At 42.6% G+C, this 23,913-nt stretch overlaps 1 protein-coding gene across 15 annotated transcripts in view; it reads left to right on the top strand.

Annotated features, from left to right (window-relative positions):
- The window catches only part of FNBP1 (formin binding protein 1), an 87,057-nt gene that overhangs the window by 57,736 nt on the left and 5,408 nt on the right, over positions 1-23,913 (top strand). For 5 of the 15 annotated variants that reach the window (XM_031556194.1, XM_031556199.1, XM_019621445.1 and 2 more), the window contains exons 9-16: positions 4,020-4,217; positions 5,598-5,780; positions 13,525-13,539; positions 16,919-17,028; positions 19,060-19,192; positions 20,012-20,133; positions 20,574-20,713; positions 21,574-21,732. In XM_031556194.1, the coding sequence (XP_031412054.1) occupies positions 4,020-4,217; positions 5,598-5,780; positions 13,525-13,539; positions 16,919-17,028; positions 19,060-19,192; positions 20,012-20,133; positions 20,574-20,713; positions 21,574-21,732 (1,060 nt within the window). Of the gene's footprint in view, positions 1-4,019; positions 4,218-5,597; positions 5,781-13,524; positions 13,540-16,918; positions 17,029-19,059; positions 19,193-20,011; positions 20,134-20,573; positions 20,714-21,573; positions 23,912-23,913 lie in introns of those variants that run through there. The other 10 variants (XM_031556197.1, XM_019621449.1, XM_031556195.1 and 7 more) reach the window with 10 other exon arrangements.

The following is a 23,913-nucleotide window of genomic DNA, read 5'->3' as shown; positions in this document are numbered from 1 at the left end:
AATAATGGGCTCTTGTCCCAGACTGCTTTGTCTGAGGCAGATTATTTCCTAAATCTACTTAACATCAGGAAATGCCACGCTTTCTTTTCTTTTAGGAATATTCTCTCCTTTTGATAGGATAATGACTTCTTGAAATAATTGTTAACGAAGATTAGAATTCTGCCCAGAATAAGGAGAATGATGGGCATTATTCCAGATATCTAATCACCACCAATTCTTATTCAGATGGATTCTGTGCTCTTCTAATAATGGAAGTAATTAAAATGTTGGCTTCATTAATTATTACCACAGTTCTGGCAAAATTTCTACTTGGTTTTAAATTCTTCATTTGAAGAATTGAGACTTGCTAGCAATCTGTAGGCGAGTTCTGGTAAACCTTAATTTTGAACATCAAAAAATAAGCCTCCCTGATGAAGGCTGATAAGGAGTTCAGTTGTGCTTCCTGATGCACGGTTAGCACAAGGGCAAATGTGTTTTCTGTTTTGTTTTCAGAATGATCTCCTCCCTTTGTAAATGCAGCCTGTGCCTGCTCTTTCTGCCCTTCTCACGGGTCGCATTAGTGCTTCAAATACAAACAGCATGTGTCTCGCTGTCTGTTTGCAATTCCCATACAGCTTTTTCACTGGAATCTTTTCTGAGCTATTCAGTGCCCAGAGCCTGCAGTTAATTGGCAGCACAAGCCTGAGGCTGAGGTTTTGAAATGAATCCCCTGCTTTTGCACGGCGGTTGCTCTCCCAGAGAGCAGCATGGGAAACCAAGGAATCTGAAAGTTACTGTTTCCTTTTTGGGGTAGGAGAAGGAGCACAAATTCCCATGTTTGAACAATGTACCCTTTTTGGGGGTGCAGCTCTTGGTGCTGTGCGGCGAAAATCACTGGGGAGAGATTCAGAACTGTGCTTACACTATGCTCAGATCCTCAAGCACAGTCTAAGTGAAACACACAAACCACTTACGCTGAGGATTTGAGCCAGGATGAATTTTGTACTCAGCTTTGGTCTTTGCACACAGATGTGTTGGACTGATGGCTCACGTGCACAAGTGTGACGTTAGAAGAAGGTGCTGTGAGCACTGGTAGCTTAGGGATCTTCTGCAAACACTGACACAAATGTACTTACCTGCATTTTTGTTATAGCTGGACAACTGCGAAAGATTTAGCCTGTTCTGTCTGAGAAACTGATGTGCCTAAAGGATGACTCTTGTCTTAAAATATCACTGAGGTCTTTGTGTCTCTGGAACAGTGGTTTCTCACCTTGACTCTAATAAGAGTGGTACATTTGTTCCTGTGTCCTACCACGTTATAAGCAGCCATAGCTGCAGACAGTGGCAGTTTAACATCTTGTTCTCCTTCAGCCAGTCATGCAAACTGCCACAGCAGACCTTTCCCATCTCTACATTAGAATTTTAAGAAGGCAGTTTTGGCTCTTAGACTGCTATCAGAAAAGTTTCTTTTCTTTGAAAGATTTAAATTGAAGTTTATCTCCTTTACTCATCTCTTTCAAGCCTGAAATTTTTTGGATGGGAAAGTCAGCTTTGAAATGGAGGTCAGATTCCAGGCAAGTTGAACGCAAGGACAGCTGGTGATAACAAAACCAGTACAATGGTGAGCAGTACTGAGAGCCCACTGAGCAGGAAGAGCTTTATGTGAAACTTTGGCTCACACAGACACGTGTTTCCCAGCTGGGAGGAGATCTCAGGGGTCTGGTAGTTGTAAACAAAAGTACTCAGTGTCACCAAACCAGAGATGCAGGAGCTCTGACACTGATACTGAGGAAATGCAGTGATGCATCTGGAGTTCTTACACAGCTCCTGACTGGTATTCCTTGGTCTGATTGTCACTTGTTCTGCCCAGCTATCATGTACAGAGTTGCTGAAGAAAAGGAGAAGGTAAATGAAAGCTGTGCTGTTGGTGTGGCAGCTTCAGTTCGGAAACCAGGCCTTTAAATTTAACAGCATAGCAAGTTCAGAGGATGTATTTGTCAGAAAGAAAATAATTACAGAGAGAGCACCAGTTCTGGTGCTTTACCTTGTGTACCAAACTGAGTCAGCCCTAGCTGAGAGGATGTAAGAACCTGCAAGTTCTGCAGCTTTTTTTTGCTGTCCGTAAAACCTTCCCAGCTGATGGTATGACATCAGTATTTTAAAGAGGAAAAACAAAATGGAAGCACAGCTTTGCAGTTCGTGTGATACCTACCTGAACTACACACTGACCGATCAAGGGGTTTCATGGCATTTGTGGACAACTGTGATTGAGTATCAGACCTGTGCAGCACAGCAGTAGGTCAAGATGTCATTCTGTAGTTAGGTTGAAACTCTGGAAGCACAGGCTGCTAACAGCAGGCTTCCTTTCCACAGCCATCTCTGCCTGCCCTGCCATCCGTAGCTGCCAGCAGGATTCTCAAAGACCACTTTATTTTCAAGGCCCCTATTCGTTAGATGGCGTTGAGGGCCAATATCTGGAAAATATTTAATTATTCTCTGCAGCTTAAAAATGACAAAGTTCTGCCTCACGCCTAGCAGAATGGGCAAATGTTCAGGCTTAGCTAGGAAATTTGCAACTGTGCAAGCAGAATTGCTTTATGCCCTCATAGAAGTCCTTACAACTCCCACTAAGCAATGGAAGCTCTCTGGTAGCACTGGTTAGCCCTGTGTTCCTATTGCAGCTACAGATGCACTTCTGTTCAATGTATTCCTTCTAACAACAGAGGACTCATGACAAGGGTAGGCTGGAGTGACTGCTAAGTGAACCTCTGCAGAATTTGCTCCAGCAGCAGACAGAATTAATTTGTTATGGATTTAGGAGTTCCTGTTATGACATTATCTCTTCGTGATACGTGGAGCATGCTATTTATATTTAGCTCAATCATAGTGGAAGGACGTTTTGACTAAATAGAGGGAACACTGTACAATTAACAGAGGAAAAAAGAGAGGGGGGGGGAAAATAAGGCTTTAGGCATAGGATAAAATACCAGTAGTGGATTTTATGTAACCTCCTGTATGTTTGTCTTTTCTTCTTTCATGATTATATATATTAAATAAAAAAAAAAAAAAACAACTCTTCAAATGCTCAGGTCTACAAAAGTTTAATGTCAATCTGGGATGAGGTAATGGAGAAAGCGTTGCTTTACCCCCTTTGCAAGCTGTATCTGAATTCTACAGTGCACCTGATAGAGTGAGGATTTCGAGCCTTAATTTGCTACGTGTTTCCCAGGATACCTTTGCAAAGCTTTTCTTAAAACTGTGTTTTGCTTAATTGCATCTGGCCTCTGAATCTGTGCTTATCCCACTGGACTTCTCATGAATGCAGTTTTACCCATGGATGTAAGCAGAAGCTGCGAAATGCTTCCAAAGCAACAAGTTCTTTAATTCAAACAGGATGATGGTGCCCTTCTCCAGAGAACTAATGAGATCTTTGTGTGCACCGTTCCCCTAATGATCTTAGAGTAAAAACTGTTGGAACACTATAATGCAAAAAGCTTCCTTCCTCATATAGTCATATAGATCAAAAGTGTTCAGAAGAACTTTTTTTGAGGCCATTAGACCTAAATGCTTTTGGCAAGTTAAGTCCAAGTCTGCATTTATGTATAATTAATCATGTACGTAGGCTTGACTAGGATAAATGCTATATATTATTTCTTGTATAGTTTATCATCTTCTTCTATCTAAAAAAAAAAAAGCAAAGCCACTGCAGAGAGTACACAGCCAGTGTATGGCTGTGGGATCTGGGAGCATTCAGTTTTACATGGTGGAATAATATGCTCCGCATACCTCTTTAAAACATGTTGTGGTAATGACAACAGATGCAAGAAAGCGTGCCTTAATCTTGGAGCAGAAGGAGAAACTCTTCCAGAACTTGGGACCAGGATGAGTATTTATGTGCCAGGGTGAGACCGGTCCCTTTAAAGATTTTTTGCTCCATAGGAAAAAAATATTTTTGTCCTTGGTCTGCTCTGCTGTGCCACCGGTGCGATGACAGCCTTCACTGAGGTGTTTACGCTTGTTCTTGATCTGTCCCATTTCAGGATTCACAAATGGTAATAGAAGCCTTTAAATCAGGGTTTGAGCCTCCAGGAGATGTTGACTTTGAGGACTTCACTCAGCCCATGAAGCGGACCGTCTCCGAATCCAGCCTTTCCAACTCCAGAGGGGATGGGAAGTATGAGCCGAAGTTTGGTGGCAAATCCAAGGGCAAGTTATGGCCATTCATCAAGAAAAATAAGGTACTGACCTGCAGACATGAGCTTGGTGTTAGCTAGTACGTGTGTAGTCAATAGCCGCTGCCTTGTCTAGAGATCTGGGCAATTGCAAATTTTTAAAGAGAACTTTAGTTTCAGAAAGTTAATGACTGATGTCTTAGTATGGTGTTTTGTTGTAGTCTTCGGTTACTTAAGGTTTTTTATATATCTTTGAAGTTTTTTCGTTGTAATTTCTTTAATTATGTTGCAGTTTTTATATTAATTTAATTGTCACGTCTTTGCCATGGTCCATTTCTGTTCCTAACTCAGAAGGAATTGTATACACTTGCTTAGTGTCACGTGTGCTAACTAACATTGTTACTTCTGGGAAGCTCTAAGGTGTCATTACTGTTTCGACACTTCTAAAACTCTCTGACTTTTCATTTGTGTGACCTCCTCAGTCTGTGCATCGGGTTCTGCAGTTGGGTGGTGGGAAGCAAGGAATTGCTGCAGTTCTTTCTTCTTTAGCATAACTAATGGAGCACAGCTAACTGAGCAGCTGACTTTTTAAAGACCATGTTAACTTACGTATCCATTAAACCTTTTTCATTTCACTGTCATATTTTACACCATAATGCATGGCACCGTACATCTGAGGATACCAGAATGTGTCAGGATGACTGCACTGTATCAGTTTACAGAAACACTGATGGAAGCCCAGAGCAGCTTCACTGTTTTGATCTCACCCTTGCTCTGACCCTTATCAAACCACTTTTACTAATGACACTGATAGTCCAAAAGCCTACCTGATCAAAATGGGTCGTTCCTCTTGCTGGTAGAAGAGAGAAGTTGGCTGTCTGGTGCTTACATTAGTGTAGCCAGAAGCAAAAAATAAAAATAATAAAAAAAAATGGGACCAACTCCTGAGCAAATTTGTAGCGTTTGTAGAAGTGAAGTTTGATGCACGTTACTGAGGTATGATTTGAAAGCAGGAAGGAATGTGGTTTGTTGTTTTCCAGATAATAGAAACGCTACTGGGCACTAAGGTACCTTCATTATCTGATCCATTTAAATTCAGGTATTTGTAAGCTCTATCCATTTGCATTATTCCGAGTTGTCCACAGAGCAGAGCAGGGCAGTTTATAGGGATAGCACTGCATGGAAGAGTCTGCATGAGCTTCCCGTCAAAATGCTTTGTTACTCTTCTGTTGCATCACTTACTAAAATCTTCAATTTTATCATACCTTCATTTAACACAACTCTAAATACTTCTCCCCCCACTTCTTGAACCATGGCCTTTTAATATTTAATTATTTAATTGTTTTTCTCTGAATTTCAAATATTGGTTTTGATGCTTATTTTCGTTTTGTGTTTTATCTTTTTATTTTGATTTTATTCTGTCACTTCTCCATCTCTTATACGTAGCTTATGTCCCTTTTAACATCCCCCCATCAGCCCCCTCCTCCTCCCCCTGCCTCTGCCTCACCCTCTGCTGTTCCCAACGGCCCCCAGTCTCCCAAGCAGCAAAAGGAACCCCTCTCCCATCGCTTCAACGAGTTCATGACCTCCAAACCCAAAATCCACTGCTTCAGGAGCCTAAAGCGCGGGGTAAGTTCTCCTCTGGATACCTCTCTTTCTTTCTTTTCTTCCTTTCTTGCGCTTTTATATTGCACGTTCTGTTGTGTAAGAACTTGTTTTGTTTGTTTGGTGGATGAGTCCGTTGTGTTTTATCATAACATGCAGACAAATCCAAGGAATCCCAACCTGTGAAGTCATTTGCAGTCAAAAATCCCACAGCGAAACCACAAAAAGTACAGTTTCTGATAGAAGTTACCCATTCCTATCTTTTGGAAGGAGGGAGAATGATCCAGTGTTCAGAAAGAACAGCTGAACTTGAAGCAATATTCACATACAAGTCACAGGTCATGAATTTAGCAGCTCTGCATCCACCGCTGTTCAGAATTGTAGATCTTTCTGGCATTTCCTATGAAGTCAACAGATTTTTTTGGTGCCTGAACTGACTTTCACTTCCCCGTGCTATGGTGCACGTGGTTCAAAATTGTATTCTGTGTGCAGAGCTGATGGTCAGACAGACGTGCTCTGAAACACAGGTGGGAGGTTTTGAGGGGTTGGGGTTTGAGCCTTCCCTGCCAGAAGCTGGAGCACTGAGCTGGGTGCTGCTCCGTTGTAGAGAGGCTGGAAGCCTGCAGCTGACCTTGGGGATCCACCTGAGTGTAGATGGAGCTAAATCAGCTTCTGTGACACAACACCAGCATTGCAAGTTCATCATACTTTTCTCCTGAAATAGAGCAAAGAATGTTTTTTTCTTCGTGCAAGCCCATATGTGGCACAGCTGTACTCAGAAGTTGCTCATGTACCACTGCTTTGGCTCTGAGGTTTGGGTCCTTAAAAGCATTATTGATAAAAATCACAGGAAGGAGACACGAGTGTGCAGTACCTCACAGCCTGCACTAAAAAACACGTTTTAATGTTGAGGAAGTGCAGCTCCTTAAAAAAGCCCAAATTCTGCTCCAGGACTGCACTGACATTTAGGAAAGAGGACTGGAGTTGTTTAACAACAAAGCTGATTTCAGTGGGGGACTTCAGTGGTTAGTCACAGAGAATTGAAAACACTGCTATAAACAGTATTTTGTCTCGTCTGGTTACAGACAGTAAATTTAAAGAAAAAAAGTTTTTTTTTTTTTTTAATATAGGGCAGTTTTCAGTTCTTCTCTAAGGAACTGCCATTTCATGATGTATTCAGTGTAGGATCCAAAAATTCCCATTTTTGATGCTTTCTACTGGGGATGCAGCTGGTTTCTAAGTTGTCCTAAGGAGGTTTGGTAAATGCTTTCTCCCCTCAGTTGCACTTTGGTTCACAACATCTCTTCTTTTAAGCTTTTAAGCAGGGGGGAGTTGCCTTTCCATCCTGCTTCTATAGCAGCAGGTGCCCCTGCACTGCTTGGTCGGGCTGGCTGCTGGCAGCCCTGTTTGTCTGGGGCAGCAGAGAGGCACATGGAGAGAAAGGCAGTGCTGGAGGTGGGAGCTGACACTGTGACCTAGTCCTCCAGTAGTGCCATTCACTGCACTGATTATTTAAAATAATGCTGAATATTTCTAGTTCAGTCTAAAAATACCAGCTGATAGTTCCTTGGGCAATGCGTGAGCTTCTATTTCAAATGTACCAACTCTTATTTATTATTTGGCCTCATAAGCAGTTATGACTTTTAATACTTGCCTGAAAAATGACATAATATTATGTGCTGTCTGAGAAGTCTAAGTGAGTCTTACAGACGCTTTGTGCTGTGTTACTTTTAGTTGGTTCGTTTGAAAAGTGAAATAATGAGAACAATTTCCTCTAGCTTTCTCTGGAACCCTTCTAATTTCTGCTGACAAATTCATTAAAAATGCAAAAAGGAAGGCTGTTACTAAATCTTCATTTGAACCTTTTTCACTGTGTTCTCCTTCTCTTCCATTTCCTTCCCCTGTTAGCTACCAGGATGTTTGTATGTAAACAGTTTTGGTGCCTGACTCATCCAACAGAGTTGGAGGCCAACGTTCAGATCATCGTGGCATTTTCCAGAGGGACGAATTCAGGCCGCTTAGTTCATCTAGGAGTATGGAGGAGGAGAGGCTGCTAAGAGCTGGCAGCTCGTTCTGTCTGCTCTGAGAACGCAGTTGATGTTTCGTAGGTCCTTGGTGATTTTTGTTGTACACAGCGTCAGACTGAAAGGTCATGGAAGTGCTTAACGATCTTCGAAAATAAAATTCTAACCAGACGCACCCCAATCTCATTTGTTTGTCAGATGAGAGATGAGTTGTTGTAATTTGCCTGATGTGGCCCTCCTTATGTTCAGTACAGCTGGATAATATGGTTAATTCCGCTTTTACAATATTACATTTGATAAGATTTCCTTTTCTCGGTTCCTCTCCATCTCGTTGTCCCTCTGCCAGATCCGAGAACATCTGAATTTTGCTCACGAGCAGTAATGTTGCTAATGCTGCACTGAGATCTTACCAAAGAAATGAGAGAGGAGGAGGTAGGAAGAAGCTGTCTGTGCAGAAGAGTGTTTGATCTGTACAGGAATACATCAGCAAAGCAACTTCTGGGAAGGTCGTGCAGGGAGCCAACAGAACAGTGCAACGTAATGGATGGTTGGCTTTGACACAGAATAATTTCATTTGCTCTGAATGTTGCCCCTGTGCTGGTTTTGTTCAGCCAAACACCTTGCAGTACAGGTGGCCATGGGAGATTTAAAGTACTTAAGTAATTAAGATTATTTTAGATCGTTCAAACAAATTGTCAAGAAGAGGATCCTTCCTGGCTTTGCTGATAAACTGAGCTGTTAATGCCTGCAAAGGGCTGAGTCACAATTGAGAGGACATGGGATCATACTCCTTTCTGTCTCTGGTTTAAGGAAGAGGAAGATGGCAAGGCACTACTTCATGTGAACACACCTAACAACAGTAGTGTAATGGGATGAACACAGCAGAACCACACACTGTAACCAGTCCTTGGAATGTGAGGCAGTTCCCCATTCAGTTCCTCCATAAATCCTTTTGAGATTGCAGTGAGTGGCAGTGTGTTTCAGTGATTTCCTTCCAAGTTTTGCTTTAGCATCTTCTGTTACATTTGGAAAGAGAGATTACAAAGCTAAAGTGGAAAAGGCACTGGTGACTGTTGAATTGTGTGTGTAACGTTATGTCCTGCAATCTGGCTTTAGTTTTGCTCTCAATCTAAAAATCCATTGAGTTTTGCTTCCGTGGAAGGAAGCAGATATCTGAATGGCAGATGTGAGGTTAATGCACCAACAGCAGTACCAGTGATCGCTGCCAGCATGAAATCCTGCTCTGTTTGAAAGAAAAACAACAGAACTGATGTTGGTGCTGACACTTGTCAGTGTCTGTGGTTTTCTAATCATGTTCTCCTATTTTCATCAAACTTACTTTCTTCTAACCCCAAAAGCAGAAATGTCCATTATGAGGAATGATTAAGAACCCGTTACAGTGCTTACAGAAGATCTGAGCTAAAAGAGGGGAAAGTCTACACAAGGGTTTTGTTTTCCTTACTGTTTCTAATAACTCTTTAATTAAAAAAAAAAAAGTCAGTGCTTAAAATCAGCTCTGCCTCTTTAGGGAAGTAAAATCCAGAAGAGTACAAAAATGAGGAACCACTTACATAAGTCATAATTTCATTTATGCTTGCTCTGCTTTTTCTAATTCCATTTTGAGGACAAAGGAAACATAGTATTCTGTTAGTTGAAATTAATTTTGTGTTTTTCCTTTATTGCTACACCGGCAGTAACATCAGCACCTTTATTTAAAGAGCAGCACTTCTGAACTAACCAAATCCAGGGGTAGAACTTACACCACTGAACCATTGTGTACATTGAGCTGAGTTGCTTCATGTCGTCATTCGGACTCTGGGCTGTGCTCAGACAGGAGGTGGCTCTGGGAGCAGAGGCACAGATGCTGCTGTCGCTGCCCACACAGCCCCATAGGGTCCGATGGAGGGGATTTTTTGTGGTTTCCTTTTTAAGTGGAAGTTGTTGACCTCATTGCAATGTAACTTCATTTCCGTTGCATCAGTTAACGTTTTCCCTTTCCATCCTGTCTCATTTCTGTGATGCCCTGTGCACTTTTTCCTGATACCTGTAGCCCTGACCACGACCTGGTTTTGCCGTGATTGTGCACAAACACCAACCAGACCACACCAGCCCCTCACCTGCTGTGTTCCCTGCCCAAGGGAGTGCTCTGTGTTGTAATGCAAGTGTGTGTGTGCCAAAACACCGGGGCTGGGGCGGGTGGGCTCAGGAAAACCAAGGTTATTTTAGCAGAGAGATTTTATCTGGCATGGCATGTTTAAGCTAGCCTTTAAGAATACGAGATCTAAGTGTTATAAAAGTGCCGAACTCGATTAATGCTCTCAGAGCATCTGCAAGTTTCCACTTTGCACTTAAAAGCTATCAAACACCGAGCTGTCTTTGCTGTAGAAGCAGTAAACACGGGTGCTTTGCTGGTCTCCACCGTAACTCATGTGTTTTCTCTTGCTGACTCACCAGCAGACACAGTCTTTGTATTTTCACAAAGAACTCATGAAGAGGACTTTAGGGACACCCACGTGTGCCATTGAGGCTAGGGAATACGTTGTAAGTCCACGTATGGTGTGATCAGCCCATACCGTTGCTGCACAGTCGCTAACCCCACTTACAACGCCCCGAGAGTGTGCTGTGGAAATGTGCTTTGTGGAAAAGAAATGGGAAACTGCAGACTTGGTGAGAGGCAAGCTGCAGCTGACTGTGTGAAGAGCAGGAGAGACTTGTCTGCTAGGCCTGGAAATGCTGAAATTCACACTCCTCTTGGAACCGTTTAAAGTGTGTTTGGCTGTAAAATAAACAGAAACGAAAAATTATATTCTATATTTGTTAGCTTGTAAGCTGAGCTGCTTTTACAGCAAATCTCTTCTACGTAGAAGTGCTCCAGGTGGGTTCCTTGCATTTATTCTAAATGACTTTACGAATGCAGTTTGACCATCATGAGCCAGCCCCTTGTATGAGCCTGGGGACGCATCCCTGGCCGTGGTGGCAGAGCACTCTGCGAGCTTTGAGAAACTTCCCTGAGCTCTCTGTGACAGTGACAGCTCATGCAATCAACGTCTGTGACCTCTAAATCTGATACCCGGCGAAAGCATTGTATGGGGTGGATTGCTGCAGGAGCACTGAGAAAGAAATTTACCTTTGGGCTGTCTGGAAATGCAGTGATTTATTTCAACCCCGATTTCTGTAAGTGAGGTTAGTGTCTGTCTGTGACTGTCCAATAACACATGGACCTGCTGCTTTCATGCTCTCTCATGTGTTATTGAAGCTTGTGGCTCTTAGGCTCTTCATTTTTTCCCTGCAAGACTTGTTCTAAATTGGCAGCTTGAAACAGATTTGTTCATTTTGTAGCAATGCGATTTATTTGATCATTTTGAGGGGAAAAATGCTCCTCGTCCAGGAGCTGTGAGCAAGCTTATCATTGTGAAAACCCAACAGAATGGGCAAAAGCAGCTATTCAGTGAATGTTTAATGCAGATTTACTTTCAGTCTGCCTATATTTGTTTATAGAAATGGAATCACTGTCGTGTAAAATTATCAACGCATTTCAGAAATGGAAAGCTGTGAATATGACTTATTTCAGCATTTCATTGTCTGTGATCTGCTTTACTCGTACTGGCTGTAACAATCCCCATGTTCTCTTTGGAAATGCTCTTAATAAGTTCTCTATTTTTGTCGTACCTAATTAACAGTGCAAGAATTGGGCACACAATGTGTATAATCTCTGAAATTTGCTGACTTTACAGCAGAATAGCCGTGATGCAGATGGTTCCCTGCAGTAGTGCAGTGCCTTTAGACTTAGTGTTTAGACATCAGCGCATGTAGCATACATCTGTGCCTCTATAGAGTGCTTCATAGGTAAATATTTCCTCTGCACCATCAGTCTTGTCTGTATATATGTAGGATCTCAGTTTGTGCTGATCATGTCTATGCTAAAGTTCACAGGAATGCTAAAGATAATATGCAAACAAAAGCTGCCTGCACTGAATTTCTTCTGCATTATGTTTTAGCTCATTCTCTCTCCTCCTCCTGCGATTCTTCTCTCAAATTGATTGGTTTGGTTTTTCAATGGCCTCGTAGCTAAGAGTAAATTTCTTTACTGCATTGTGATTATTGAGCGTTTCTGTGCTGATAGACTGAACTTCAGAGGGAAGCTGAACTGCTGCATTGTCACTTGATGTATCAGTTCCAATGGAATAGTTCACTGTTAATGTTAAGGCTGTATATTTTCCTTGAATTATTGATACGTATTCCTGCTGACTAATGACAATCTTATTTAAAAATTGAGTATTTCTTGAGCAGGCTGTCAAAAACATCATAGGTGTCGAGCCACCTTTATTTTAAATCCATCCCAAAAGAACTCTTGCTAAAAACGGAGCACCTGTTTGTGAGAGCTGTGTATCCAGGAGCTGTCAGTGCTACTGTTAGAGAACTCTTGAATGGCAAGGTGTGCAGAAGTCTGACAACAGATTATGGCCTGGGGCAAGAGATGTTTTCCCATTTTCACACGTCAGCTGTCTTTGGCACAGAGCACGTGCACTTCTGCATTTAGCAGCTCATTGCACCATTAGAGCTGGCAGCACAGTCACAGCGAGGGCTGCTGGAAGCCTGAGTGCAGTTTTCATTCTCCCTTCAGTCTGGTTTTGTACCTTGAGCAGCAGGTAGCTGGTGCTCCTTGGCACGGAGCAGAAAGGCACTGGTAGGCTCCAATCTCTTGGAAATAACGTAAATAACATCTTCCAGCACTGGAAGAGAGCTCTGGTAGTTCTGGTGGTTGACTGCCTGAACACATTTGTTCACCTTTCAGTTTGAGGCCCTCCAGCACTGCTCAGAGCCCAACGTGTAGGTGATGTAGCACAGAGGCAAGCTGTGCTGCTGTGTAGGTTATTTTTTTAATGTACGCCTCTCTTTTTGCACTCTCTTCCTTTCCCAGACTAGCTAGAAGATAATGTTTTAGCTCTGCACCAGGGGATGTGCTAACCTTTGGGGACTGGGTCACGTGTATCATTTAAGTAGCTTCAAAAACGTCTTGCTGTGCTGCCATAGAATCAATTTGGCGTGAAGAGGTTTTTTTCCCCTTATTCTTGGTCCCGACCTTGTCTGACCGTGTGGCCAAAATAAGTTTGAGATAAGTATCTGTATGAATTGTTCAAGAACACCAAATGGCTTCAGTGGCTGCCCAGAAAGCATTGTGTGCAGCAGCAGAGGCAATCTGGGAGTACAGTCGTTTGGACACATGCCTGTGAGCTGGGCTTTGTCTCCTGGAAATGACCAGAGGCCCCAGCGAGGCTTTAGCAGCAGGAGCAGTGCCATACCTCTTCCTACCTGCAGCTAGGTGCTGTCCTTCCCTGCTCCTGCATTTCAGCACGTTTTCGGTCCGAAGTGACTTGCACGCATTTACAGGTGTTTTGTTTTCTTTTGCAATTCAAAATTTGTTTTGCAACTCGAAATTGAATGAGAAAATCCCTCTTGCAGCAGCAGTACTGAGGCAGGGCAGGCAGAGCTCTGCTTGCAGCACAGAAGCAGCAGGCAGCACTGCGCTCCCAGCTCTGCTCCAGGCGAGGCCACGGCAGCTGCCCAGTGCTGCTGGGCCCTCTTGTGAACTTTTGCACAGATCTGTCAGTGTTACCCATCCGGCGAGGGGGATGTGTGTCGTGTTATTGGAACAGCACTCTGAAAAGTTCCTCTTCTACTGATGCTCTGTTGTTTTTTTTCTCTTTTCCCCCGCCCTGTATCTCTCCAATTTTTACATGAAGCTTTCTCTCAAGCTGGTAAGCACATTTTCAGCATGCCTGTCCTGTGTTTTAATCACAACTCTGTGTGTGTTTGAATGTGCACTGTGCCACGTATGACATGACGCTGAAATTGTTAAATTTGTTTCTTCTTTGTTTGCTTTTTTTTGCTGTTTATCAGATAACTCTGAATACACAGGTCTGGAGTCTAATAGAGGTGATCGAAACTCAGTCTTTCTAATAAGCTGCTAAAAAATTAATTCTAATACATAGTTTAGCTTTCATTTTTGTAATCTAGGGCTATGAAAATGTAGAAAAACAGTATCAAGTAATTCTGTTACTGTGTAAGTATAAATTGAGACGTTAAAAGAAATCAAGATCTGTTTGGACTTTTTCCATAGAGAAATGCATGTATTTGGTGTGACTGTAACATAGGCACAGAGTTTGCTTTCTGTGTCCAGGTGTTTACTGGCAATCTGCACCATGGTCGCCTACATTTTACAGCCCTATGTAGTCCTTCAGAATAACTAATAATAATTAAAATTCTGTTAACCGTAACCAACAAGGTTAACTCAGTCTGATTTGAATTTGCAAATAATGTTATGTGTATGAACCCCAAATTCGATCTCGGATGCAGCTGGGAAGGTTGCTTGAGCTACGGTAAGGTAACGCTTACTGAGTTGGAAAGGGAATGGGTGGACCTATTTGGGAAAGCAAATTGGGCTGAACTTGATATTGCAGGTACTGTGCTGCTTGAGACCTCAGTATGTCTCTGGTAGATCACCGGTGTTCCTTTGCCCCTTGTGATCCCAGGGGAACTCAGCTGTTCTGCCCCAGTTCATGCACGAATTCCAGAGCCACGGTGACTGGTGGCAGGTAGAGCTTCAGAAGATCTGCAGCTCCTTAATTGCATTAGCTTGGAAGTTTTCTTTTTCCTCACCAGTCACTGCCTTAGGTGCTCCTTCCCTGTTAATCCTCCCTACATACACATTGTCCATGGATTTATCATTTTGGACCTGTTCTGTTCCTAGCAGCCTGTTCTGAGGAGAGGTGTCTGCCTTGGAAGCTACCTGGGGTAGCTGTGGTGTGCCTGCAGAGCTTTGGGGCCCTACTACTGCCTGCACAACGCAGTCACTCACTGCTCTTCATTTGCAATATTGCACTTCTGAAGACCTGTGGTAGAAGTGGGGAACGGTGGAAATCTCTGGCTCACTTGGAAACCTCCTTCTTTTGGCTATTGCAGTCCATTGACCTATTAGTCCCAAGTGTTTATACCAAGAATTTCCACTTGTTTTTGTGTAGTGTAGCTGAGCTAAGCCTGCACATGTGTAGGAATGTCCCCCCCAGCTGACCTGGCCTTCCCCCAAGAATTGCACAAATCAAGATGATGTGTATTTCTAGAAAACATGAGCAATGTTTACAGCATGACAGATGATTCCAGCATCTTTTGCTTGAGAGCATGCAATGTGCCTACCATGTGCAAAAGTTGTTCCTTGCCTCTTCCTGCTGGAGGAGGACCTGTAGCTGCTGTTCAGATGGGAAGTTATCAAGCATGGAATGAAGTCTCTGTGAGTTCACCCAGTCTCAGGCATGCATTTCTACACAACGCTGATGCTTTGGTCTGAAGCATTGTGGGCACAAATACTGAATTTAATCTGGCCTAGAGCTTTCAATTGAAATGAAGTATAGAAAAGGAAGAGCTTATCCAAATTGCTTTGAATACATCTGGTATAACTGAGGATGTTTTCAAGCATCTCTTTCTCTTCTGAAAAGAATATTTTATGCAGTCTTTCTGTTAACTGCTCATTTATTTACAAACCTACATCCAGATGCTTTGCCTTAAGAAGATATGTATGGGTTTAGCATGCAGGCTGACTGTAGAATGTACTGAAACAGTCTAATGTGATGTGGGAGTTACTGCAAAGCAAACGCTGCCAGCATTCAAGAATGAATTAAAATAGAAATCTCCCATGCCACGCACAGCAATGTGAGCAGTAATTCAGAACTCTCAGGACTGCACGTGGCTACTGATTTAGAATTAGTTTAACTTGTTTCTTGCATTGTGTTAGATTTGCTTTCCCTTTGTCTCACAAAATGGAAATTGATGTGTTGTTACGCACGAGATCAGGCCTCGACTGAGATGCATCTGTTCATTCCTACTGAACACGAATGTGGCAGCACTTTCATTAAGTCCTGTTCTGCTTTACTGAAATTAAACAGGAGGAGGTGGAGGAGGTGACCTGCGTGGAGTGGTCCTCCATCCCTCTGACACCCACATGCCTTCGTTACAAATAGCAAACGTTCTGCAAATGCAGAAAAAGAGTGCACGTTCAGCACAGGACTGAAGGGTCTCATGGGCAGTCTTTGTGGCAAAGCGTCCCCTAAATCACTTTCCCCTAAGAGAGATATTTGGCATTTGAGTAAGACTAATGTTTCAGCTTGGCTCACAGCCTTTCAGTAAGCGGATGGGCTATTGAATTTGGGTGCTCAGCTTTGTATTTTGCCCCTTTCTTTTTCACGTATGCCAGTACTTCTCCTTAGAAATGGGACGTGAAACAAGCGAACACCAAGACGAGAGAAACGTGTGCAAATTCTAGCTTATGTACGAGACCTCCATTCTTTTGTGATTCAACTAGTTGTAAGTCTACCTGCTATACAAAATCAGAGCAGTCAGGGATGATGCACTGGGACAATAATAATTAATGAAAAATCTGACAAACACATTGAGAACTAAGAACTGCAACCACTTCCGTCAAACCAGGCTGTTGCATTAGTTTCACAAAAACAAGGTCAAATATCCCACTAGTTTCATTTTTGCTGCTCTTTTTTTAATGTTTTAATTAAAAAAATATATAACAAATGTAAGCAGTTTTGTTATATGCATCAACTATTTTATATATTTTATGTGTGGCCTAAGACAATTTTGCTTCACTCAGTGTGACCCAGGCAAGCCAGAAGGTTGGACACCCACCAGTAAGAGCAGGCCAGCAATTAATAGTATGCTCAAGAAACATGATTATGACACAGGAGTAGAAGCTAGCAACTGCTTTCAGGGGGATGCTGTGTCTAGGAGTAGGGAAAAGCAGGAAAAATTAGCTTTCCAAGGGAAATGAGATCCTGTTAAGTAAAATCTGGTGTTAGCTATGGTTAAAAGTAGCTTTGCCACTGAATTCCTGCATTCTTGCTGATCTCCCATTAGCCACTTGGTAAGGAAGTGGTACGTGGTCCTGGGCTTGTTTCTTAGGCATTCTGATTCCTGACAATTCAGGGGCTGACAACTCATAGTACAAATGATAACAATGCTTCAGACCATTGTGATTGCTTCACAGATTTGTGAGCTATTTTCAAAATGCAGTCTTGAAGGATTCGTGTAGACTCTGATTGTTTTGTTTTTTTTTCCCTCCATTCCACTCTGCAGGGAGCTGGGCCAGAGGACTTCAGCAATCTCCCACCTGAACAAAGAAGAAAGAAACTTCAGCAAAAAGTCGATGAGCTAAACAAAGACATTCAGAAGGAGATGGATCAAAGGTAAGCCAACTCCTCCAATGGAAAATGAATAGATCAACTGAAACAACTAAAACGTAAGAACTGATAAAAATAAGGATGTAGTGTTTTCTAAGGTGCTCTTCCAAGAGAAGACACAAAGTTTGTTTATTGCTAAAAATGTCTTCTGTAATCAGTTATTTAATTTTGGCTGATGTAAGTCGGAGCTCCCTTGCAGGAAAGTAGCAGTCTAGTCATGAGCAAGGCGAAGATTGCTGTTGGGTACACAGATATTTTTGTGTGTGTGTGTGATGTGATCTGTTACTGATGAATGGGGGGTGCTGGTGGGGGGTTGTTTGCTTGTTGTTTGATTGGTTTTAGTAAGTACAGGATGTAAACGTGGTCTCAATCAGGGTTACAGCCATAAACCTCTCAACACTAAGCAGATCACCTGCAAATGTTTGATGGGCAAATGTGATCGTGGGTATATCCCAGCAAATGAGGCTATTATGAGCTTGAAACATTGTCCAAAGTGCTGATTGTTTGGTGTGTATCTTAAGACTCTGATCTGTAGCATACATTTCCTGGGAGCAGGAAATACGAGTCCAGTGCTTTTGTGGATGCTTTTTCTACAAGGCTTTGTTTATCACTGTGGTTGAGAACAAGACCATTTTAGTTACATGCTTTCTATTGATTCTGGCAGCTTGTATTTGTTGCTTTCAGTGTTTGTTCACATTCTGGCTCCTGCAATTGCATTAAAAATGCAGCACACAAAAAAACAGAACTTCTCCAGAGTGATTTTAAGACTCAGCCTCACTGCTGTTAGTCCATCCCAAAACACTGCTTCACATTTACATGGATGTGCCTGTGTTTTCTGCTAGATTGCTTTGAAGAACCTGTTAATTTTGGTTTGCTGACAGACTTTTTTTCATCATTTTATTTTGTTTTATTTTCATCACTTATATCATAAATGAGAAAGGAAGTTTGCACGTGGTTACATTACTTTCCATAGCTTTTTTCTTCTTTGGTAACTTGCATTTCTTTCTGTACAGATTTACCCTTCTGTATTGACTCTGAGGTAACCCAGTGTAAAAATCTGATATGAAATCTGACTAAAATTATGCTATTTTAAAATGAGCATAGTATGTGATTGGGGAATTAACACCAGCAGTTAAGTAGGGGTTAAAGAGTAGTAATCATCGTGACTCATGTTTGCAATATTGTCCCTTAGGGTTTCAACCACAGAGCAGTCCCACTTCCTTGCCACCCACACTTTTTCTCATTTTCTCTGCACAAAGCAAAAGCAGGCACAGGATTGCAATTGTCAGGAGTTTGGTGGGAAATTCCAAAGTATAAAGAGCGTTAACTTGAGTCGTGGGACTGACATTAACCTTTTTCCCCCCAAGTAATGCCTAGAGAAAAGCTGAATGGCTGTGGCAGAAATACAGGAAATCAGCTCGTAAGTCCATCCATCTCTAAGCTCTGAAACGTTCATCGTGCAGATAACTTTTTCCCTAAGTTCAACTTGCTCCAGGTCAAAGGCAGCGCATTGCTGGCAGTGAAAGCTCCGCAGGCTTCCCTGAGGGATTCGTGCATGTATTATATCAGCACTGGTCTTGTGGTACTGCATTCATCATAGTGGGCCCTAATATTAACATCTCTGAAACCGTAGGCATTTGGCATCTGGGTTGATATGAAACACAGCCCCCAGAAACAGTCTGGTACAAATATAGTGTAGCTTAACAGGATGCAGGGTCGCGTTATGTGGGCCAAGGTCCATCTGTGCTGCGCTGTGACAAATGCAAACCATCTGGATTCAGCTTCCTTTTAAGCAGTGTGAAATAAATATCTTCCAAACTATCAGCTTTGCAAAAGGCAAAATGCAACAGGCAGGGCGAGAGTTTCTGGTTATCACTCCATTTCTGTTACTATTATGTCTGCATGCAGCTCTTTGTCCCAGTTACTCAATTGGATTTCAGCCCACGATGGAGAAGAATGATGCAACTGTTTGTCTGTCTCCCCCCAAAACTGGGATGATATTCATTTAGGAACTTCTGTTTTTCTTCTGTCTCTCAGAGATGCCTTAACAAAAATGAAAGATGTGTATATCAAGAACCCACAGATGGGAGACGCAGCGAGTGTGGACCACAGATTGTCAGAACTTGAACAGAACATTGAAAAGCTACGATTAGAAGTGCAGAAATTTGAGGTATGGGGAGGGGTGTAAATGTGATGTTGGTCTCAATGAGTACACACATCTTTGATGAAAAGTAGCTCAGCGTATGCACACTTCTAAGTAAGGTGCTTCCGTGCTTTTCCAGATAGAAAGAAAACGCTTCAATCCATTTTTGTGTATGGAGAAGTGCTACTTAATCACTTACATTAATTGAGATCTTTGAGCCTATTTCTGTAACATAAATAAGCACCGTCGCTTGTGATTGTCAGCCAACAGCAGTGCTCTTTAAATTGCCCAGAAATCTATGCCAAGTAGAGGAGGAGATAAAATGCAGGATTCTCTAGACTGCCCAGAGAGGTTCAGATGCTTGCTTAAATAATGACAATCATCAGACTACAGATGACTGTGGAAAATTGGAGGAATGTAAGTGGGAAACACCATTTAAAGTCTAACAGCAAGTCAGAAGCCATCAGATGATACATGTTTTAAGGAACAGTCTGCCATTAACAGGAACCTCAAAAGCACGAGCAGTATTTGGAATACCAGGATCCATTAGAAATGTATCCCATTACAATTAACACCAGAAGGATTATAGGACTGAGGAAAGGCTTCACTCTATAAGCTGGGCCACAAACATGAAGATACACAGCCTGTTCATGTTGTTCCTCACAGTCATTTGTTTTACCATCGATTGCTTGCTTTCCCATTTGAAAACCTCCCCAGCTTTTCTCCTGATATTACTGAGGCTACCATAAGCTGCTGCACGTCTTCCTTCACTGTGCCTGGAGTAGCAGCATGTCCTGTTGTGAGTGTAAGCTCCAGTGATGTGACACTGCTGCTTTTCAATGGCAGGGCTGGCTGGCCGAGGTGGAGGGCCGGTTGCCCTCGCGGACTGAGCAGGCCCGGCGGCAGAGCGGGCTGTATGAAGCCCAGAACACTTCAGCAGTGAACAGCTGTGCACAGGACCGGGAGAGGTACAGTATCTGTACAGAGCTGCCTTGTTTGGGCTGATAACTGAACTTGCTTTCTTTAGCTGCATCGCCAGGAAAACTTGCTCTGCAGTATTCAGGACTTGTGGCCAGGCTGAAGGCAGGTGCTCTGTGACGAGCTCTGCATACTAGTTTTAGCCTTATAGAATATTCCAACAACCTTATGAGCCGGTTTTCTAAGTATAATGGCCCCTGCAGTCACTGCTGTGAAGGCAAGTGTGATAGGTTCTTTTTATTATGGAGAGAAAAATAACCATCCCATTACAACAGCTGCTAATGGTAACAGCCTGTCCTGACCGTTCTGTGGAATTGCTGAGCTGCTCCAGCTGGAGTTGCTCACCTTGCCTCAAGTGCTGGGTAAACAAGCCACCCTCCCTGCTCCTGAGGCTGGTCGCTATAGTTGCTCTGTATTTTCCTCTCTTGAGCAGCCCAGATGGCAGTTACACAGAAGAGCAAAGTCAGGAGACTGAGATGAAAGTACCTGCAACAGATTTTGACGATGAATTTGACGATGAAGAACCACTACCAACCATAGGAACATGTAAAGCTCTCTATACATTTGAAGGTATCATTCAGTCTTTACTCTTCTTTTACTTATTGCTTTGTTTGCTTCCTACGACAAGTGGGAAACCTTCATTTAACCTCTGCAGTGCTTAAATAGACAAAGAAGGAGTGAGTGAGGCTTTGGCTTTATTCTGTTTTCTGGTGGCTCTAGGGCAGTGATTTGTCTTGCATTTTGCAGGGCTTCTGCAAGAAGAGCCAAATCTAGAGTTGTGCATCCTCACGGTGGTAGAGAGAAATAGTGAGGGAATAAAATTGTCTGTGATGTGTACTTCATCCCATTCTTACCGAAGGTTCCTAGGAGAATTTTTTAGCTGGGGGGCTAAGCTTAAGCTGTGTTATCACCTGAGCATGTTATGGTAGAAAAATGTGTTACATGTTTGGGAGTTCTGCTGTGAGGACAAACTTATGTAAGGGTTACATAGCTTAGGGTTATGATACTCAGCTGAAGTAAGTTCTTATTAATGTTATATTAATGCCTTATAGTTGTAGCCTGCCTATGGTACTTAAATGTCTGGCCTGCAATCACTGCTTTCCAGCAGAGGAGCTGTAACAGCTGGACATGAGCTACAAGAATAGTCGTGAGGTTCAGCTTAATGATAACATGACTTCTTTCTCATGGTGGTGCTGGCATTTCTGATGGCAACTCTTATGTCAGAATCATGTTCCTTCTTAGATTGTACCCTCCAGTTCTGGAGATAACCAACCCTGGTTGTCTCCAGAATCATATGTTCTTGTTCACACTTCTAGTGATGCGACAAAGGATGCCAGCTCTTTGTTCCTGCGTGCCATGAGCATCCCCTACTCCACCTGTGGTTCTTACTGTGCAGGGCAGCTTAACATCCTTGTTACTTTGTCTTTCAGGTCAGAATGAAGGAACAATTTCTGTAGCAGAAGGAGAAATGCTGTATGTAATAGAAGAAGACAAAGGTGATGGGTGGACACGAATCCGAAGGAACGAAGACGAGGAGGGCTATGTCCCTACGTCTTATGTTGAAGTCTATTTGGACAAAAATGCCAAAGGTGCTATGACTTATATTTAATAATATTATTATTACTTTACTTGCTTTCACAGAGATACCCAAGCCTGCAACTTTGCGTTGCATATAGAGCCGTTTAAAAGTCTGTGCAGTGCCACGAAGTGCGTTATTTCATACATGGACTAATATGGCTTGCTGTACTGCAAAACATGCTTTTTATTGGTCAGAGAAGGCTAGTGTGGTAGAGGGGAAATGCAGCCTTTCCTAGTAAGTGCTTGTTCACCTGTCACTGCCATTGCACACCCAATCTAGGGCAGGAAACACAAAGCCATTTGGAAACATTGCTGGTTTTCCTTTCATATCCTGGGGGTATTTCAGACGTGTTCACAAGTTTGTCCCAAACTGATCCAGTGGATTGCTATATAGGAAATATTTAGCCTGGTGTTCTGTGTCTCAGCTTGGTAGCTTTCAGAGCCTGATGAGTTCTGCGGACCGTTGGAACTGAAGCCTGCTCATCATTTAGTTAGTGTGTTTGGAAGGGGAAGCAGAAGTCTTGCCAAAGCCTCTCTACAGCACTCTGTGATCCTTGATAAATCATTAAAACATCGACGTTAAGGAAAATCCTTTATTCTTTCCCATCTTGATACATTTCAGAAAATGGACTTTTGGCTGTATTTGGTATTTCAGATGAAGTACAGGTTTTCTGATGAACCATAACTAATGGGTCTTCTGCTTAAATGCAGTCAATGGAGGCACTCTGAGCTTAAACTGGATGGTCTTCTGTTTCTTAGTTGCTTTTGACTCCTCCCAGATAGGTGTATTTAGTAAGCAAGCAGTGCATACAGGAGAATACTGGGTAGAATACATGCTAGCATGTAAACACCTGGTAACATAATTCACTGAGAAGTTTTAGGTCTGTTTCAAATTGATGTGTTTGAAGTCCACTGTTAAATAATTTATGCATTTCTTTTGCATTTAATCATTCAGATTATTGTGTTTCCAGAACCTTAAAGTTCTTGATGTGAAACAAACTGCCTCATCCAATTTGAAAGAAAAGGGAACCATTCTCATAGAGGTTTATGGACAGTGGAGAGAGAAGAGAGCTGTCTCTGTAAACAAACACTATAATTTGATCTGTTCACTTTTTCTTGGGGTCAGTATTAATCATTGTGTGCCTCATCTGCTGCAGATGGAAGTCTAGGGTCTGATTTTGCCATAGTAGTTTTATGTTTGGCAAATAGAGTCAACTGAGATGCAAAAGTGAACTCAGCCCCTCTGTCTCCTTTGGTTAACCTTTAAAAGGTGGGTTTGTATTGTATGTTTTCTCTGCTTCATGTTCAAGACAAGACAGAGCACAGAATGAGAGACCTCGTAACTCAGTGTTCTCTCCCTTGGAGATGGTGTCCTCTGTGTGTGGCAGTGGTTGAAAGCAACATTATTGTTCTGCTGGAGGATGTGGTGTTCAGCAACACAGGCTGCTTGAAGCAGCTGAGCTGCTGTGGCATCTCCATCTGTCAGAGGTACCAGGCATGGCTCCCTGCACGCTCCCTCTCTGAGTGATGCTGAAGGGCAGTCTGTGCTGGGAGTGAGTGCTGACACAGCTGGGAGGAGTTCAGATCTTTTATTTGTCCCATTCATTTTGCTGGACTTTAAGAATAAAACCAACCGTGCGTGTGACTATCTAATGGAAATGAACTATGATATTTACCTGTTTTAAAATGGAAAACTTGCCATAAGACATTGGAGAGGCAGTGTAAAGATTTATGGGAAACGCTGCTGCATTTAGAAGGCAAACCTTGTGGCAAGTTGCAGTTTTCTCATTTGATATTAATATGCTGTCGAAGGACTTTATTCAATCCCTGACTATTTAAACTGGAAACTACAACTTTCCTGAAAATGACAGTGCTGAGGCACTTACACACTTCAATTCCTGCTTTCAAAAAGACCCCGGAGCAGCTGCCAGCTCTCGGTGCAGCTGTGCAAGGAGCACTTAGGTGAGGTGCCCAAGCAAAGCCCTGGGCTGTCGCTGTGCCTCTGGGATGGTAGGACAGGTAAGTTGTGTGCTGCAGCCACCCCTGTGCGTGTGCTGCCCACGTGAGCCAGCTCAGGGCTGTGTGAGGGCTGCTGGTAAAGTTTACGATGGTAAACTCCAGCCAGAGGGTGTAAGCAACCCCTGTCACAAAAAGAACGGTAATGTCTATCTTCTTCTGCCTTTTTTTTTTTT

This window comes from Meleagris gallopavo, chromosome 19, assembly GCF_000146605.3.
Source record: "Meleagris gallopavo isolate NT-WF06-2002-E0010 breed Aviagen turkey brand Nicholas breeding stock chromosome 19, Turkey_5.1, whole genome shotgun sequence".
NCBI lineage: Eukaryota > Metazoa > Chordata > Aves > Galliformes > Phasianidae > Meleagris > Meleagris gallopavo.
The sequence above is the reverse complement of the archived record's forward strand: the minus strand, read 5'-3'. Positions and strand labels throughout refer to the sequence as shown.